This window comes from Aegilops tauschii, chromosome 1 (genome assembly GCF_002575655.3).
Source record: "Aegilops tauschii subsp. strangulata cultivar AL8/78 chromosome 1, Aet v6.0, whole genome shotgun sequence".
Taxonomy (NCBI): Eukaryota; Viridiplantae; Streptophyta; class Magnoliopsida; order Poales; family Poaceae; genus Aegilops; species Aegilops tauschii.
The window spans coordinates 341117424-341133736 of NC_053035.3; the positions used below are offsets into that span (position 1 = coordinate 341117424).

A 16313-nucleotide genomic window follows, 5' to 3' on the forward strand; every position below is an offset into this window, starting at 1 on the left:
TCTGCAGCAGTATAATGAAAGACCAATAGCCCCGGCACGTAAAGCTAATCCAGATCGCCGTCAGTAAAGTGGAGATCCACGTCACCCCCTCCATCCATCTTCATCCCCGGGATCAGCTGAGGCGACAACTCAGCAGACACCACGCCTGTGTAATATGTACCTCCATGCATCAAGTTTACGGTCTCGATGCGTTCAAGGAGAAAGTATACGGTGCCTACCAAAGAAAGGTTTTGAGTTAAGACTTCAGTACGCCCTAGAGCAACGAACCTAGAGGCTTTAAGCGACCGTCGTACAAAAACCTAGAGGTCTTAAGCGTACTATAACTAAACATCAAGGCTACTAGTTGGTGCCATCAAAATCTCACTAGTACAAACCTATAGCTCTTAAGGAATGAATTTATGAGAGACGAGCAACAACCTACTCCTAAATCCGTCCACTGTCTATGCCTTTTAACACCAGCCAACTCGACATAAATGGATGTTAAGAAGAAAGAAAACGCTCTCATAAATGGATCCTTCTCCAAGATCACCAAGAAGGTTCACACGATTAGCCGTCACAGAAGATCCAGCGTCCAGGAGAAGGGAAAAAACGTCGCCCTCGGCCCAGGCTTCAGCATCAAGGATGTCCCTTTGAGCCGCCCACCCACTCGCCGCGGCTCCCCTTCTTCCTCCCATCGCATTCTCCCCGCACACAACCCATCTTTCTTTATTCTTCCCTTCCACTCTTCCTTCGAGTCTAATCCCGTTTCTTCCCTCGTCCAACTCCCAACTTCCGCTCTCCCGCACTTCACATCACCTTTGCTCCGGCTTTCTTGCCGCCCGCGGGCCGCCGTTGAACTCGACAAGAAGGAAGAAGCCAAGCACTCCACGGAACCTCCCACCACAAGCCGAGAGATTCCAGAGGGAACCTTTGGCTCCAAAAACCCCAGAAGAGAAGCCAAGAAATCGAAAGGAGGGATAGTAGTAGTAGTACTGCAGTAGCAGCCAGCCATGGTGAGGAGCAAAGAGATGCCCAAGAGGCCCAAGGACCCGCTCATGACCCCTCCGTCCAAGCCCAGGGGCTTCAGGGACGACGACGGCGGCGGCTTCGGCGGCAGCCTGCCGAGGAACCGCGGCGGCGCGGCTATGTCCCCGGCGCCGGCCTCCGTGCCCAACTACATGCGGGCCACCAGCAGCTCCGGCGCCAAGGCCGGGCCCGGGCGGCGCGCGGGGGCGGTGCCCTCGTCGGCGTCGCCCGCGACCAGGCGGGGGCCGCTGCGGACGGTCACGAGCGGGAGGGTGCTGTTCCCGACGCCGGAGGTGCCCGGCATGGTCCGCGCCACGCCCACGTGCTCCTCCACCATGAAGGAGGCCAAGTTCCCCGGCGCGCTCGACCTGGCGCCCGGGGCCACCGACGCCCAGGGCCCCGCGGCGATGCGCGTGTGCCCGTACAACTACTGCTCCCTCAACGGCCACACCCACTCGCCGGCGGTGCCGCTCCGGAGCTTCCTCGCGTCGCGCCGCCGGCTCATCAAGACGCAGCAGAGCATGAAGCACAAGGGCGTCTCGGCGTTCCGCAAGGGATCCGGCCACCAGAGGCCGGAGGACAAGAACGGCGGCCCCGTCGTCCGCGCCGCCGTCGCCAAGGCCGCGCCTCTGGTCGACGAGGAGGCGCTCGGCGACTTCTTCGTGGAGGTGTACGCCGGCCCGAGGGTGAGCTCCGACATGAGCTGCAGCGACATGTCCCTGGACGAGATGGACGCCGCGGTGAGGAGGATGGAGTTCGTCGTCTTCGACCGGTGCGGCGTGGGCGAGGACGACGAGAAGGGCGGCGATCCTGCCGTTCGCGGCGACGGCGGCGGGAGGCCGGAGGAGGACAGGCTCGGTTTCTGCAGGGACAGTTCGTCCGAGTGCAGCGATGACGGTGCCTCCGGTCTCATCTCCGGCAACCTCGTGGAGGAGCTCCCCTGGATGAGGTACGATTGCGATAGCCTGGACGATGATGTTTCAGAAGAGCAGGTTCAGCAAGCAGAGGTTTCAGAGGGGCAAGAAGGTGAAGATGAAGAAGGCAGATCGAGCGATAATCACGAAGAGGAGGCGGATGAAGAACAGAAACCGGAAGAATCGAAGATCATCTCCGATCTGCCCCGTGAAACGGGGATCATCGCGGAGCAAGAGGGTGCCGATTGCAGAGTGGAGATCTGCGAAGACATCTCAAACACAACGGATCAACAGGAGGCTTCCACAGTGCAAGAGACGCAACATGAAGACGATGAGGAGCGTGTCTCAGATGTTGCCCACAAAATGGAGGTCGCCGCGGCGCAAGCATGTATTGTTTGTGCAGCGGGGGTCTGCAATGAGCAGGAAGAAGAAGAAGATCAAGACAACATCCTGGGCAAAGTGATCCAAGGGGATGCTTCTGATGGACAGGGCACATCAGAAGAGAAGCTCTCCAATGGTGTCGATGAGTCCGAGGAGATTCCTGAGCATGAACTAGACATCCTGGGCAAAGTGATCCAAGGGGATACTTCTGATGGACAAGGCACATCAGAAGAACAGCTCTCCAGTGGTGTCTGTGAACCGGAGATTCCTGAGAATGAAGTAGCAGAAAGAGTGGAAAATGTCCTCGAAGAGAGCCGGGTGGATGAGAGTTCAGCAGATCAAGAGGCAAAGGATGATCAGAGCAACGTGGAATCTACCGGCAACTTGGAAGTTACAGAGAAGCAGGACATGCCGGATGATGGGTCTGAAATGGAGATTTCTGAGACTGTCCCCAGTGTTGCATGCGAAGAGGATTTTGCCGAGGAAGAAGTAACCTCCAGAGCTGTTTCAGAAGGTGAAATTTCTGACTGCAGTGCTATTGCTTCTCTGGATGCTGAAATCTCGACACCACCAGCAGAGGGTGGCTTTGAACAAGATGTGAACATGGTGGAAGACGGTTTTGAACAGTATGACGGTGCCGTGAACAATTTGGTCGATCAATGTATCCCTGCAGAAGACAAAGTGGATGTCACAGAAGATGCTCAGAAGGAAATTGAGATTACCTCATGCAATTTGGAAGATGCTTCTGAAGAATCTGGTACTGCCCAAGAAAGCAGCCAGGAAGTTAATTTCATATGTGTTGATGCTGCTGAGCAAATGGAACCAGAGCCAGAGGTTACAAACTGCAAGTTGGAAGATCCTTCTGAAGAATCTGTTATTGCCCAGGAAAGCAGTCAAGATGTTAAGCCAGTATGTGTTGATGCTGCTGCTCAAATGGAACCAGAGCCAGAGGTCGCAAATTGCAAGTTGGAAGATTCTTCTGAAGAAGAGTCTGGTATTGCCCAAGAAAGCAGCCAAGATGTTAAGCCTGTATGTGTTGATGCTGCTGCTCAAATGGAACCAGAGCCAGAGGTTACAAATTGCAAGTTGGAAGATTCTTCTGAAGAAGAGTCTGGTATTACAAATGTTAAGCCTGTATGTGTTGATGCTGCTGCTCAGATGGAACCAGAGACTACAAACTGCAACTTGGAAGATGCTTCTGCAGCAGCTGGTATCACTGGAGAAACTGTTCGTGATGATAGCTTGGTGTATGTCTGCGAGGTTGCTCAAGTGCAATCAGGGGTTGACACAAGCGAGTTGGTAGACACTTCTGAAGAGTCTGGTATTGCTCATGAAATTTGTGCAGATAACTCTGCATCGTATCTCAGAGATGATGCTCAAAGTGATTCTGGGATCGCCACATGCGATTCGGGAGAGGAATCTGCTACCGTTCAGGAAGCTGATCAGGATCACAACTGTACAGATGTCAATGGTGGTTCTGCAAATGAATCCGCGCTTACCCCTTGTGAACTGGCAGAGGCTTCTGAAGCATATGATATTACCCAAGAGGCTATTCAAGATGACAGCATTTCAGATGTCAATGATGGTGCTCAAAAGGAATCAGAAATTATAGCATGCGGATCAGAACATGCTTGTGAAGAATCTCATATTATCCAAGAAGGGGGTGAAGATGTTAACACTGCTTGTGAAGAACCTGATATTATCCAAGAAGGGGGTGAAGATGATAAGACTGCTGGTGTCTGCGCTGGTGCTCTAAAAGAACCGGAGATTATCGCATCCGAATCGGGAGATGCTTGTGAAGAAGTTTGTCATACTGAGGAAGCTAATCTCTTGACAGTTATCCAGATACCTGAGCACAACTCTGACTTCTCCGCTACTGACGGCCATGGGGAGCCCCAGAACCAACCAGCAGAAGACAATGTTGCAAAAGAATTTTCCATTGACGACATGTGCAATGTATTCAGCGGGATGAACCTCAAAGGCGATGTATATGTTGATCCTTCCGAGTCCGATATTTGTCCGAGAAACAGAATGATCATTGCCAGGAGGAGGAGAACACCTGAAGAAGATGAATACATGCGAGGCTTTAACCCAAGGGCACCGAATTTTCTTCCTCTGGAATCGGACCCGGATGCAGAGAAGATTGATCTGAAGCATCAGACGGCGGAGGATCGCAAGAATGCCGAAGAGTGGATGATCGACTACGCGCTTCGGAGGGCGGTGAATAATCTAGGCCCTGCTCGGAAGAAGAAAGTGGAGCTTCTGGTCCAGGCCTTTGAGACTGTCCTACCGCAGGATGAGAAGAAAAGCATTTCACCTACAAGGCCTGCCCAAGCTTGCAACTGATAGTTCTAGAGGTGAGAACACTTTGGATATGTTTCACGGCGTATTTTGCTGTGATAATTGTAAAAACTTAACTTATTTGCACTTAACTGTAAAACCCTTTGCACTAACTGACCTGTTACTTGCATGTCTTTTTTGTGTTGCAGTTAGTGGTTGAACTAATCGCGGAGTATGTTGACGACTCGCGAGCTACTAACTCGGTGGTCACTGCAATATTAGTGCCAGAGACCTGCTCCAAGTTGGACGAGAAATAACTACTTACTTACTAGTCACCAGAGATCGACCGATCGTTCGTTTGCTAGAGATCTCTGGTTAAAGTAACATGGAGAGGGTAAACTACTCACTGATGAAGAGTTTCCTGTCTAGTCTAGTTGCTGAGCTGCAAAGGAGTAGCTCAACAACCGAGCTCTGTGTGTGTATATATGTGTCATAGTCCTGATGCTTGGTATTCCTTTATGTATACTGATGTGTCTGATGTTTGTGAGAGTTGCAAAATGTCAAGGGCGCTGAGGTGCTGCATTGACTTGCCTGAGATCAATCAATAAAACTCTTCTCGGAGTGCATGTTTGCTGTGAGAAATGATGGCTATCGTATGTGTAAAGTGCTCGTGTTATGTGCAGATGTTTAGAATCCTATGGCTGCTTTCTGTGAATTCAGTTTCCATTTCATTTCTAGTCCTGTATGCAATGCCTGAAGAAATGCATCAGCTGGCCAAATCAGCTAAATGAACCTGCAGATACTTCCTCTCGAAAGTTGTATCAGTACTACAGTCTGCGTGATCTAAACGATCCTATATTTCTTTACAGAGAGAGTACTGTAAGATTTAAGTTGCCCAGGAATCTGAAGGTGACGCCGCGCGTGTGCTTGGATCATGTAGCTAACGTTAACCAGTCTGATAGCTGCAGCCAAACTGTGTAGGTTGTGTGTGGAGTCGTTTGGAACAGTCGAGAAGAAATTAAAGGGCCCCGGAGCGGGAAAAGGAGTGGGAGACGATCCCATCCGAGCTGTCTTGCTCTACGCTGACTCGCCAACTGATCAGCCAGCCTGTATAAATCCTGTGGCCAGCGAGCAGCCGGCCAAAGATCTCCGCCGACGTGACACAGACCCAGCCATCGCCATCGTCGGCATTACTGCTTTCTCCACCCAGCATGCAAGGCAAATCCTCTTCGTTTAACACGTGGTTTGCCCTCTCGTTTCAGTCTTGGCCAACGCAAATCTTGAAATTTGCACCTCACAGTCGATGGAACGTCGTCAATAAGTCTTTAGAATGCCCGAGATAAATCCTGAAAAACGCGGGTATCAATGGCACATATGAGACTTGAACTTTTTTTAGGGCGACTTAAGCCTTGGTGGAGCCGTTCCATCACAAGAATTTTTTCTTGCTAAGTCTCAGTTGACTGAGCAGTCGATGCTATATCCGTAAGATCTTACATTGAGATCTGTGTAAGGCTTTTTTTAGTCTTTTTCTCCCTAGCATGTTATCTCACTTGACTAAGACTTGGTTAAATATAAGTCGACTGAGACCTAGCCACACCTTTTTTTTAGAAAATTTTCGATCTATTCGTCAACTGTCAAGGTAGTACAAAGAACACGAGAAGTAAAAATTACATCCAGGTCCGTAGATCAGCTAGCGACGACTACAAGCATTGGAGCGAGCCGAAGGCACGCCAGCGTCGTCGCCCCTCCATCACCAGAGCCGAGCAAACTTTGTTATAGTAGACAGTCAGGAAGTCATCGTGCTAAGGCCCCAAAGGACCAGCGCACCAGAACAACAACCGTCACCAATGAAGAGAAGCGTAGATTGGAGGGATCCAACTTGTAGACACACGAATATAGACGAACGAAGACTGGATCCAAGCGGGTCCACCGAAAGACAAACGTCGACCGAATCCCACGATATCCGTCGGAGATAAACCTCCACACGCCCAGCGATGACGCTAGAAACATCATCGGGAGGTTACAGTCTCTAAAAACGGCGGGGGAAGAAGGAAGAAGGCGGGGGATGCTAAGCAGGAGAAGGGGAAAACATACAAGCGTATTAAAAGGAGCAGCGATGGAGGAACCTCTAATGTGGGGGAAGTGAGTTTGGTGGGTAAAAAGCGGGAACTGACGCCAATGGAGATTGATGATGAGTTGGAGCGGGAGATAAGAGCGAAGAAACAGAGGGGCTTCGAGATCAATGTCGAGACATCAAGTGAACATTCAATGGAAGCGGTGCTGTATCTACAACCCTGCAGTAAGCAATGAAAGTTGTGATGTGGAACTGCCGGGGGTTGGGAAACGCCTCGGCAGTTCGTGGACTTCTGGACATCCAGAGGTCCGAGGACCCAGACATCTTGTTTGTGTCTGAAACAAAACTGAAGGCGAAGAAGATGGAGAGATTCAAGTGGCTGCTCGGTCTTTCGTGCATGGTTGCACGAGATAGCGAGGGAAAGAGTGGAGGTGTGGCGGTGTTCTAGAGGAGAGGACTATCCGTCGAGTTGCGCAATTTCTCTAGGTTCCACATGGATCTGGAGATCAAAGAAGAGGATGGTTTCGGGTGGAGGTTCACCGGCATGTACGGGGAACCGAGGGCGGAGAAAAAATACCTCACGTGGAAGCTTCTCCGGATTCTTCACAACGAGGCTTCCCTGCCTTGGCTGTGCTTAGGAGATTTTAATGAGGTTCTTTTTGCTAATGAAAAGGAAGAAGGAAATGAGAAGTCCCAGGCATGCATGGAAAGATTCAGAGAAGCGCTGGACTTTTGTGGGCTAGAGGACCTGGGCTTCGAGGGCGACAAGTTTACCTGGCGAAACAACAACCACCGATGGGAGAACTACATACAACAAAGGCTAGACAGGGCGGTTGCAAACGAGGGATGGAGGAGCGGGTTTGGGAGCTTCAGGGTGGTTAATGGTGATCCTAGACACTCGGACCATAGACCGATTATTATTACCATGGAGGAAGCAGGAGGGGAAAGATCTAGAGAGGAAGAGGCAAGGGGAAAAGGTTGCGGGCGCCATAACTTTAAATTTGAGGCGCGATGGCTGGAGGAGCAGCAATGTGACCAGCTGGTGAAGGAGGCGTGGCGCCAGGCCATGGATGATGGTGGTCTCTGTGTCAAAGATGGGTTAAACCGTGTGGCGGGAAAGCTAATGTGTTGGAGTGAGAATACCCTAGGCTCCTTGGAGAAAAGAGTGAAGAAAGCAAAGAGAGAGGTGGAACGATGGAGGCGTATGCCAGTGAGCAAGGAGAAGGTGGCAGGGGAGGAAGTGGCACGGTATCGATTGGAGAGGTTGGAGGACCAAGTAAACACCTACTGGAAGCAGCGCGCGCACACGGACTGGCTGATGAAGGGAGACAAGAATACATCCTTCTTCCATGCGCGGACCAAAGAGCGGAGGAGAATTAATAGGATTGGGATCCTTTTCAAGGCAAACAAAGAGAGCGCAATGCAGATCCAGCGTATCCTACAAATGTATGAGGCAAGCTCGGGACAAACCATAAATAAGGATAAGTCAGCGGCATTTTTCAGTGGCAATGTGAAGGCTGAGGATAAGAAGGATGTCATGAGCATCCCAGGAATTACAAAGGAGGCCATGAATGAAAGGTATTTGGGCATGCCAATTCATGTGGGTAAGTCAAGAATCAAGACCTTCAGACACATCATTGACAGAATCTTACAGAGAATTAGTCGTTGACAAGAGAAGATGCTTTCACGTGCAGGGAAAGAACTACTGATTAAAGTTGTGGCGCAGACAATTCCCACCTTTACCATGTCATGCTTTGATCTAACGAAATCAATTTGTGAGGAGATTAGCACTGCGGTGTGCAAATATTGGTGGAGCCAGCAGGATAAAACAAATAAAATCCATTGGCTGAGCTGGGAGAAGCTGACTAAGTCAAAGGGAGATGGGGGGCTTGGCTTCCGTGACATCTACAACTTCAACATGGCTATGCTCGCGCGTCAAGGTTGGAGAATGCCGCAGAATCCGGAGTCCCTGTGTGCTCGGGTGCTTGGGGCGAAATACTTTCCTGATGGAAATGTGCTGAACGCAAGGGAGATAAGCAATATGTCCTACACATGGAGGAGTATCTTGAAAGGAATAGTTATTCTAAAAAAAGGCCTCATTTGGCGGGTGGGAAATGGCCAGTCTATCAATATATGGATGGACCCATGGATCCCTAGGGGAACGACACGGCTGCCAGCTACACCAAGGGGCACCAACTTACTATCAAAAGTGAGTGATCTGATCGACCCTGTGACGGGTGGGTGGGATGAACCGCTGGTGAGGGCCACTTTCCATGAGGATGACACATCCTGGATCCTTGCCATACCTATAAGCAATGTGCTTGAGGATCTCCGTGCATGACATTTTGATAGAAGGGGCATCTTCTCAGTTAAATCGACTTATTGGGTTCATATGCATGATAGAGCTCTGGAGGGTCCAAGAGGTGTTGCTTCAGGGGTGGAGGAGTCAAACAGAATGTCCCCATGGAAGATATTTGGCAGCTGACCGTCCCTAGCAAAATTAGGCACTTCATGTGGAGACTAGCGCACAACTCGACGGCTTTCTGCGTGAACCTTCAAAGAAAGGGGCTCAAGATCTCTCCGCTCTGCCCAGTTTGCCGCATTCACGAGGAGGACGGGGGCCATCTCCTCTTTAAATGCAAGCAAGTCAAGGAGGTGTGGCGCCTTTGTGGACTGGAGGCGGAGAGGCTGCTGTTAATGGACCAGGGAACGGCTATGACAATGGTGGAGAAGCTGATGGCCTTCCCTGTGGAGAAACAAGCTCTCATCACTACACTCATGTGGAACTGGTGGTGTGAGCGAAATAACCGCAGAGAAGGAGGCAAAGGCAGATTGAGCGAGGAACTAGCATGGATTATCCAACATCAGACGCGTGAATTCTGCACTCTTCAGCAAAACCAAAAGAACGCCCGTTCGTTACCCAGACAACATTGGACGCCACCACCCGAGGAGTGGATTAAGATTAATATTGATGGTTCATTCAGGCCAGATGAAAGAAATGGGGGCTGGGGTGCAGTGTTCAGGGATCATATGGGCGATGTGCTGGTTTGTGCGTCAGGTTTTCTCCCTAATATTCTGAATGCTCTACATTCAGAGATGCTTGCTGCTGAAACTGCACTTCATTTGGCTTCAGACCTGGGAATGGGGAGGGTGTACTCGGAAACGGATGCACTTCTACTGAAAGATGCTATTGATGACAAGGGCGTTGATTTCTCTGATCTGGGCGTTCTGGCCGATCGTTTGAAAGACTTCATTAGGTGTAATTTTACTGAGTGTAAAACTGTGTACTGCCCTAGAGTCTGTAATCAGGTTGTTCACACCCTGGCGACCAAGGGATCGCTGATGGCTGGAATGGCTCCCTGTGTAACGGACGGACCTGATCCGTGTGTATCTTTCTTTGTGGCGAGTGATTTGGCTTCGCACACCGTTTAATGCAATGCATTGAAGCTCAAAAAAAAAACATCATCGGGATGGGGCTAGGCGGGGAGAACCTTATTTCATCTTTAAAAAATCGTCGCCATCTCGTCTTCCTGAGCAGGACACCAAACCTAGAAAAACTCAAAAAACAACCTAAAAAACATGATGATCAGCCAAGAGCAGTCCAAAGCCCAAACTCTGTCTTGACGTAGCACAAGGAAATCAAACCGAATGATGGCGCGACGCGAGGTTGTGATCTTGTCGTGCCGGCGGTGCATGCATGCCAGAGTTAGTAGACGAAGATGGATTGGGCACGTGCGCCAGCATTTAATTTGGGCGTCCACATCGCCTTCACCGCCTATTCTATTCTTGGTCAACCGCGCTTCCACCCCCACAGAAACAGAAACAGAAACGACGACGATTGAGGAACGGCGCCAAGACCAAACGACAGGAGCTCCGACGTCGCCATGGCCCGTCTCTTCCTCCGGCCGATCTGATCCTCGCCGGCCCCCGAATCCACAATTTTATCATCGGCGGAATGTGGTGATGGGCCGCCGCCACGCCCACGTCCTTGTCTGCGTCGCCGCGAGGAGCTGAATAGGAGGAGGGAATGGACGACGAGAACAATCTCCTGCATTTTCTTGATGATACACCCAGTTCGCATTACAGGAAGTGAGTAGCACCTATTACAATCCCCTGCAATTCCCCCCTCTGATTTTATTTTTAATTTTTGTTACAATCCCCCTTAAATCATGCCTATGTGGACTCGATTTGAGTTTCTGATTTGGTGCTCCTTTTCTGCCTTCCAAGGACATGGGATGGATATTCATCCCAAAATGACGGCGATGATCAATCCGATACATCAGGTTTGTTTCTTCTTTTTTCTCTCCCTGGCGTCGTGATTCAGCCCCTGCAAATTTCAATCTGAATCCATGATTTACCTTAAAATACAACGTTGATGGTTCGAATAGATGGGGCGTATGCATGATTTATTTTAGGCTTTGTTGATCCCCTTCCTTAATTTCCATCCTCATTGATCTCGTTTCTTGCTCGTATTGCTAATGGCACGTCCGAATATATGTACTACTATCTACTCCCTCCGTTTCTAAATATTTATCTTTTTAGAGATTTCAAATGGACTACCACGTACAGATGTATATAGACATATTTTAGAATGTAGATTCACTTATTTTGCTCCGTATGTAGTCACTTGTTAAAAGCTCTAGAAAGACAAATATTTAGGAACGAAGGGAGTACATTTGTTGGTGGAATTTGCTTTGTCTGTATTATGATGTGGCCTGCCAATGATCACCTCCAATGCTTAACAGACGCAGATCCATCCAATGCAAGGGACAGATTGGAAACTCTACTTAACCAACCTGCCAACAAGTTCTGTGCAGATTGTGGCACCCCAGATCCAAAATGGGCGTAAGTATCAACTAATTTCAGATACGCGACATTCTTACCTACTAAATCCTACCGTGTCTGCTACGTCTGATGCTGTTTTCGTTAGGATTGTGTTGTTTCATGGTGGGAATACACTATACATATGCCAATTTAGCTGCTACAATTTACCGATTCCAATTTCCGTCGAAATGCTTAACGCTCGATCGTGGTCATATTCAGGCCATGCAAATATTTTCTCACTAACATTAACTGGTGTGGGCATTTGCAGGGCTTTGCCTTTCGGTGCGTTCATTTGCATCAAGTGCTCTGGAACTCACAGAAGTCTTGGAGTACACATATCAAAGGTAAGCAATGGGGTCTATGTAGTTCTTGTTGTTGTGTCGTATTCTCGTCTCCAATTTTACTTTAGCTGGACTTGTTCCACATTTTGCGCTCCATAAGACCAATACTTGTACCCTGAAGTTGCTCAATATGTTGATTAGAAAAAGCATGAACATAGCTTTATTATTTATTTTTTGAATTAACTGATCCGTACTAGTATTAACACTCCAATTTTCCCTGTAAAGTATACACATATGGTGAATTTTTTCTAGCAATGGCCTCCTGTATTTGTATTTTGAAACCCGTACATATACTTAACATGGTGAAGCATGAACATAGCTTTATTGTTCATTTTTTGAATTAGCTGATCCGCACTAGTATTAACACTCCAATTTTCCCTGTAAAGTATACACATATGGTGAATTTTTTCTAGCAATGGCCTCTTGTATTTGTATTTTGAAACCCGTACATATACTTAACATGGTGAAGCATGAACATAGCTTTATTGTTTATTTTTTGAATTAGCTGATCCGCACTAGTATTAATACACCAATTTCCCTGTAAAGTATACACATATGGTGAATTTTTTCTAGCAATGGCCTCCTGTATTTGTATTCTGAAAACCGACATAGTTAACATGGTAAATATTTTCTTGACAGATCTTCTACTGAACTAATCAACTATTTGGTTGAGTATGCACAGGTGATTTCGGTGAATCTAGACGAATGGACAGATGAGGAAGTCAATTGTTTAGCTAATTCAGGTGGAAATGCTACTGTGAACACCAAATATGAAGCGTTTTTACCCGAAAACTACAAAAAGCCAAGACAAGATTTTGCGACAGAGGACCGTGCTATTTTCATTAGGTATAACATCTACCATCACTACTTTTCTCTGACTCTGTCTGACGAAACTATTTTGTTTCTGTTTGTCTATATGCAGGAAAAAATACGAGCTTCAACAGTTTGTGACTAATCCACAATTTGCATGCCCTTTACACAAACATGGAGCAGAAAAACGTCATAACCAGCAACATAGTGGCAGCAAGCATGGTACTTTCAGAAATAGCTGGATGAAAAAGGAATCCGAAAACAAAGGAGTAAAAAAAATGGTGCGACAAACTGTCATAGCCATTGCTAGTCTTACACTACTTCTACTGTAACTGTACATATTATTTTTCAGATGGATGTGGGCATGGTAGAGTTCGTTGGATTAATTAAGGTCGACATCATAAGGGGCACAGATTTAGCTGTTCGTGATGTGATGTCAAGTGATCCATATGTTATGATTATACTAGGACACCAAGTAAGCAAATTTCATTCATTGTTTGTTATGGCAGATTAGTCGTGCAATTTTTTCCTCTTATAATTCAGTTAACAATTTCTCCATTTTAGTCCATGAAAACAAAGGTGATAAAGAACACACTGAACCCTATATGGAATGAAAGATTGATGCTATCAATCCCTGACCCAGTCCCGCCTCTTAAAGTGGTATGTGTTCTTTCCTGTGGACATGAAGTTTATTAGCAGCTAAAATTTTATTTTATTTATTTTACCTTGTTCATCTCAATGGAAAGTTGTGGTTATCGTCTTTGCCGAGTGTTGTAGAATAGCTTATGTGTGCAAGTGGAATTTTATCTTTGATGTGTATGGCTAAGGTATTGAAGGTTTAGTGTCTAAATTTGTTCTCGGGTATTGAAATACCTGCCAATTTTAACTAATAAAACATACTCCCTCTGTCTGGAATTAGTTGACGCTCAAACAGATGTATCTAGCTAGCACGTCTGGATACATCTGTTTGAGCGTCAACTAATTCTGGACGGAGGAAGTAGTAGCCAGCGATTAAATTTATACTTGTTGAGGTTTACATATACGTAGTTAGTTCTCATCATTATTTGATATTCTTATTTTATGGATGAGGGATAGGCTGCATTCTGGTGGTTTGGCACATTTGTGTAAGAATGTTTTTTGATAAGCATATGAGGCCTAAACTGCCCCCAAAATTACTCTTAGCAATCTGCTTTGTACTACATGACAGCTAGTGTTCGACAAGGACACATTCACCTCCGACGACCGAATGGGAGAGGCTGAAGTTGATATCCAGCCATTGATCTCTGCAGCAAGAGAGTACCAGAGCTCCATCATCACAGAATCGACACAGATATGCACATTCTTGGCAAGTGAGAACAGCATTCTAGCCAAGGACAGCATTATCTCGATCGTCGGTGGTAAGGTGGAGCAGGAGATTGCATTGAGGCTTCAGAACGTCGAGCACGGGGAACTTGAGATCAAGCTCGAGTGCGTGCCCCTCAATCAGTAGTGCGGTTTTTCACCGAGATGAAATGCTCCATGGCTGCGATTGATACTAGCATCGCTTTGCAACACCCAGAGAAACATTGCCTGTTGTGTCTACTCCATGCCTGTAATTGTCATGTCGAAGGTATTTCATGCATGTGATATGTTGGATAGATAGGAAAAGAAACTTAAAGGTCATCTACGGGACTCTAATGTAGGCTTCAAAACTCCTTTTTGTACATGGCAGAATTAAGAGCTGTCTGATTTTACACCTCTTTAAGTCTCGTTTGAAATAAATTAAAAAAATATAGGAACCTTGGATGATAAAATCGTTATGTCATTGTTATGCTGCGATGAAGCAACCAACGCCTTGCATAGTCCCAAGTTTGAAAGAAATCTAATCGGGTTTGAAGATTATTGACTATGTGATCGTGGCATGTAAATTTGGCTGCGGCAAATTTGGCTAACCTAGGTTGGAATTTCCTTTTTCTTAGGAACACGGTACAAACACATAAGCTCACATGCGATAGGTTGGAATTACTTAATAGGAAGACTTGTAGGCTTTCTTTCTCCTTTTCCCCATTCTTCACCGTTACCCTTTTCGTATGTCTTTTTGTTTGAAGGACAACAGTGGAGAAAAACCCCATTGTTTTTTTTATAAAAATAGTAGTATATACAAAAATACAACAGGCTTAAGATAATCCAATCATCTATCTACAATTAACAAATGCAGTTGATCTTGAAGCCAAGAATGATACAGAGAGGCATATTTGCTTTTATTATATAGCCCAACAAAGATAGTTCCTGATAGTAAATTTGCTTCCATGTCTGAAAACACACTAAGTGGTGAAACTTAAGATGAAAGCACTCACCAAACCACAAGTCTGTCCAGAATAGAGCATTTTTACCATCTCCTAGATTGCATTTTGCCATTGACTTATAAACATCCAGTAGGTTTAGGTTGTCTTTCCACCAGAAAGGCCCCTCCATATGATTGCATAGACGAGTGCCATTACTATACTATGTAGTCCATACCAATTTTACCGAGGGGATATCATGTGTATTAAAGAACTTACGCAAATTATTAAGCATTAGAGCCTTGTTCTGAACACTGAGATCACCTTGTCCTTTGGGCCTAAATACTTTGGAGTTTGGACCAAGCAGCCAAAGCAGGTCCTTGTCCTTAATATCAAAACCTCTTTACAGAGAATGTTGGAGATGCTTGATACTTGATGCTTAACAGTTTCAGGAGCCCATGAAGAAAATTGGTAGAGAGGAAAGGACTGTTAAACAACCTGTCACGTTGCCTCATTAAGCCGTACCAGGAGTCATTGAGCCGCACCAGGATCCCTAGGATATTGGTAGGGATAAGCTAGGTAGTTGTTTCATATTTATCTGTTGTAACCTATTCTATCTCTTCCTCTCCAAGTCTCCTATAAGATCTCCAAACTATCGATTTGTATGCGCCTCAGGGTTGTTGCGCCCCTGCCTATAACACAGCACGTCCCCTCGTATCGAGGCTAAGACGTTTCCGCAACTCACACATGGTAATCGGAGCGATCCTCTCCAAAGCCATCTAGCAATCCAACCTCCAGCCATGTCTTCCTCTGGCGCCTCCCAGACTAACCTCAGCGGCCAAGTCACGGAGAAGCTAACCCGCACCAACTATGTCCTCTGGCGCGCGCTGGTCACGCCGCAGCTCAGGGGTGCGGAGGTCTTCGGCTATGCCGACGGCACTACACCGGAGTCGGCCAAGTTCCTCACCACCAAAGATAAGGATGGGAAGGAATCCTCTGAGCCCAACCCTCTCCACCCTTTTTGGGTTCGGGAGGACCAGCAAGTGCTGGGCTATCTTCTGAACAACCTCACCAACGAGGTCCTACTGCAGGTGACCACGGTCACCACGGCGAGCGCTCTGGACGACGCTCGCGGGTATGTTCTTCTCACAATCTCTGAGCCCTGTCAATAAAATTCGCACGGCCCTGCTCAACGCACAGAAGGGCACCCAATCGATGGCCACCTTCTTCGCCCACATGCGCGGCCTCACCGATGAGCTGGCGGCCACCGGCAAGCCTCTGCAGGACGACGAGCTCATCTCGTACATCCTTCACGGCCTCGACATGGAGTACCAGCCCTTGGTCTCTGCCCTCGACGTCCGCACCGCCCTAGTCTCCCTCGACGAACTCTTCGCCATGCTCAGCAACTTCGGCCAACGGGTGG

General features: G+C 47.5%; 4 protein-coding genes across 4 annotated transcripts; all 4 read left to right on the plus strand.

Moving 5' to 3' along the window:
- Positions 1–717: 717 nt before the first annotated feature.
- Positions 718–5222, plus strand: LOC109733380 (uncharacterized). Its single transcript, XM_020292590.4, has 2 exons — positions 718–4657; positions 4790–5222. The coding sequence occupies exon 1, from the start codon at positions 990–992 to the stop codon at positions 4644–4646; it is 3657 nt and encodes a 1218-aa protein (XP_020148179.1). The 5' UTR covers positions 718–989; the 3' UTR covers positions 4647–4657; positions 4790–5222.
- A 1925-nt stretch (positions 5223–7147) lies between these two features.
- Positions 7148–8995, plus strand: LOC141031513 (uncharacterized). The gene is made up of 2 exons (XM_073506212.1): positions 7148–8258; positions 8349–8995. The coding sequence occupies exons 1-2, from the start codon at positions 7148–7150 to the stop codon at positions 8993–8995; spliced, it is 1758 nt and encodes a 585-aa protein (XP_073362313.1).
- A 122-nt stretch (positions 8996–9117) lies between these two features.
- LOC141031528 (uncharacterized) lies at positions 9118–10086 on the plus strand. The gene has a single exon (XM_073506213.1). It carries the CDS (start codon positions 9118–9120, stop codon positions 10084–10086), a length of 969 nt encoding a protein of 322 aa, XP_073362314.1.
- Positions 10087–10415: 329 nt separating this feature from the next.
- Positions 10416–14422, plus strand: LOC109733381 (probable ADP-ribosylation factor GTPase-activating protein AGD11). The gene is made up of 9 exons (XM_020292592.3): positions 10416–10743; positions 10882–10937; positions 11400–11499; positions 11747–11822; positions 12502–12665; positions 12742–12910; positions 12982–13104; positions 13194–13289; positions 13837–14422. The coding sequence occupies exons 1-9, from the start codon at positions 10682–10684 to the stop codon at positions 14116–14118; spliced, it is 1128 nt and encodes a 375-aa protein (XP_020148181.1). The 5' UTR covers positions 10416–10681; the 3' UTR covers positions 14119–14422.
- Positions 14423–16313: the final 1891 nt, after the last annotated feature.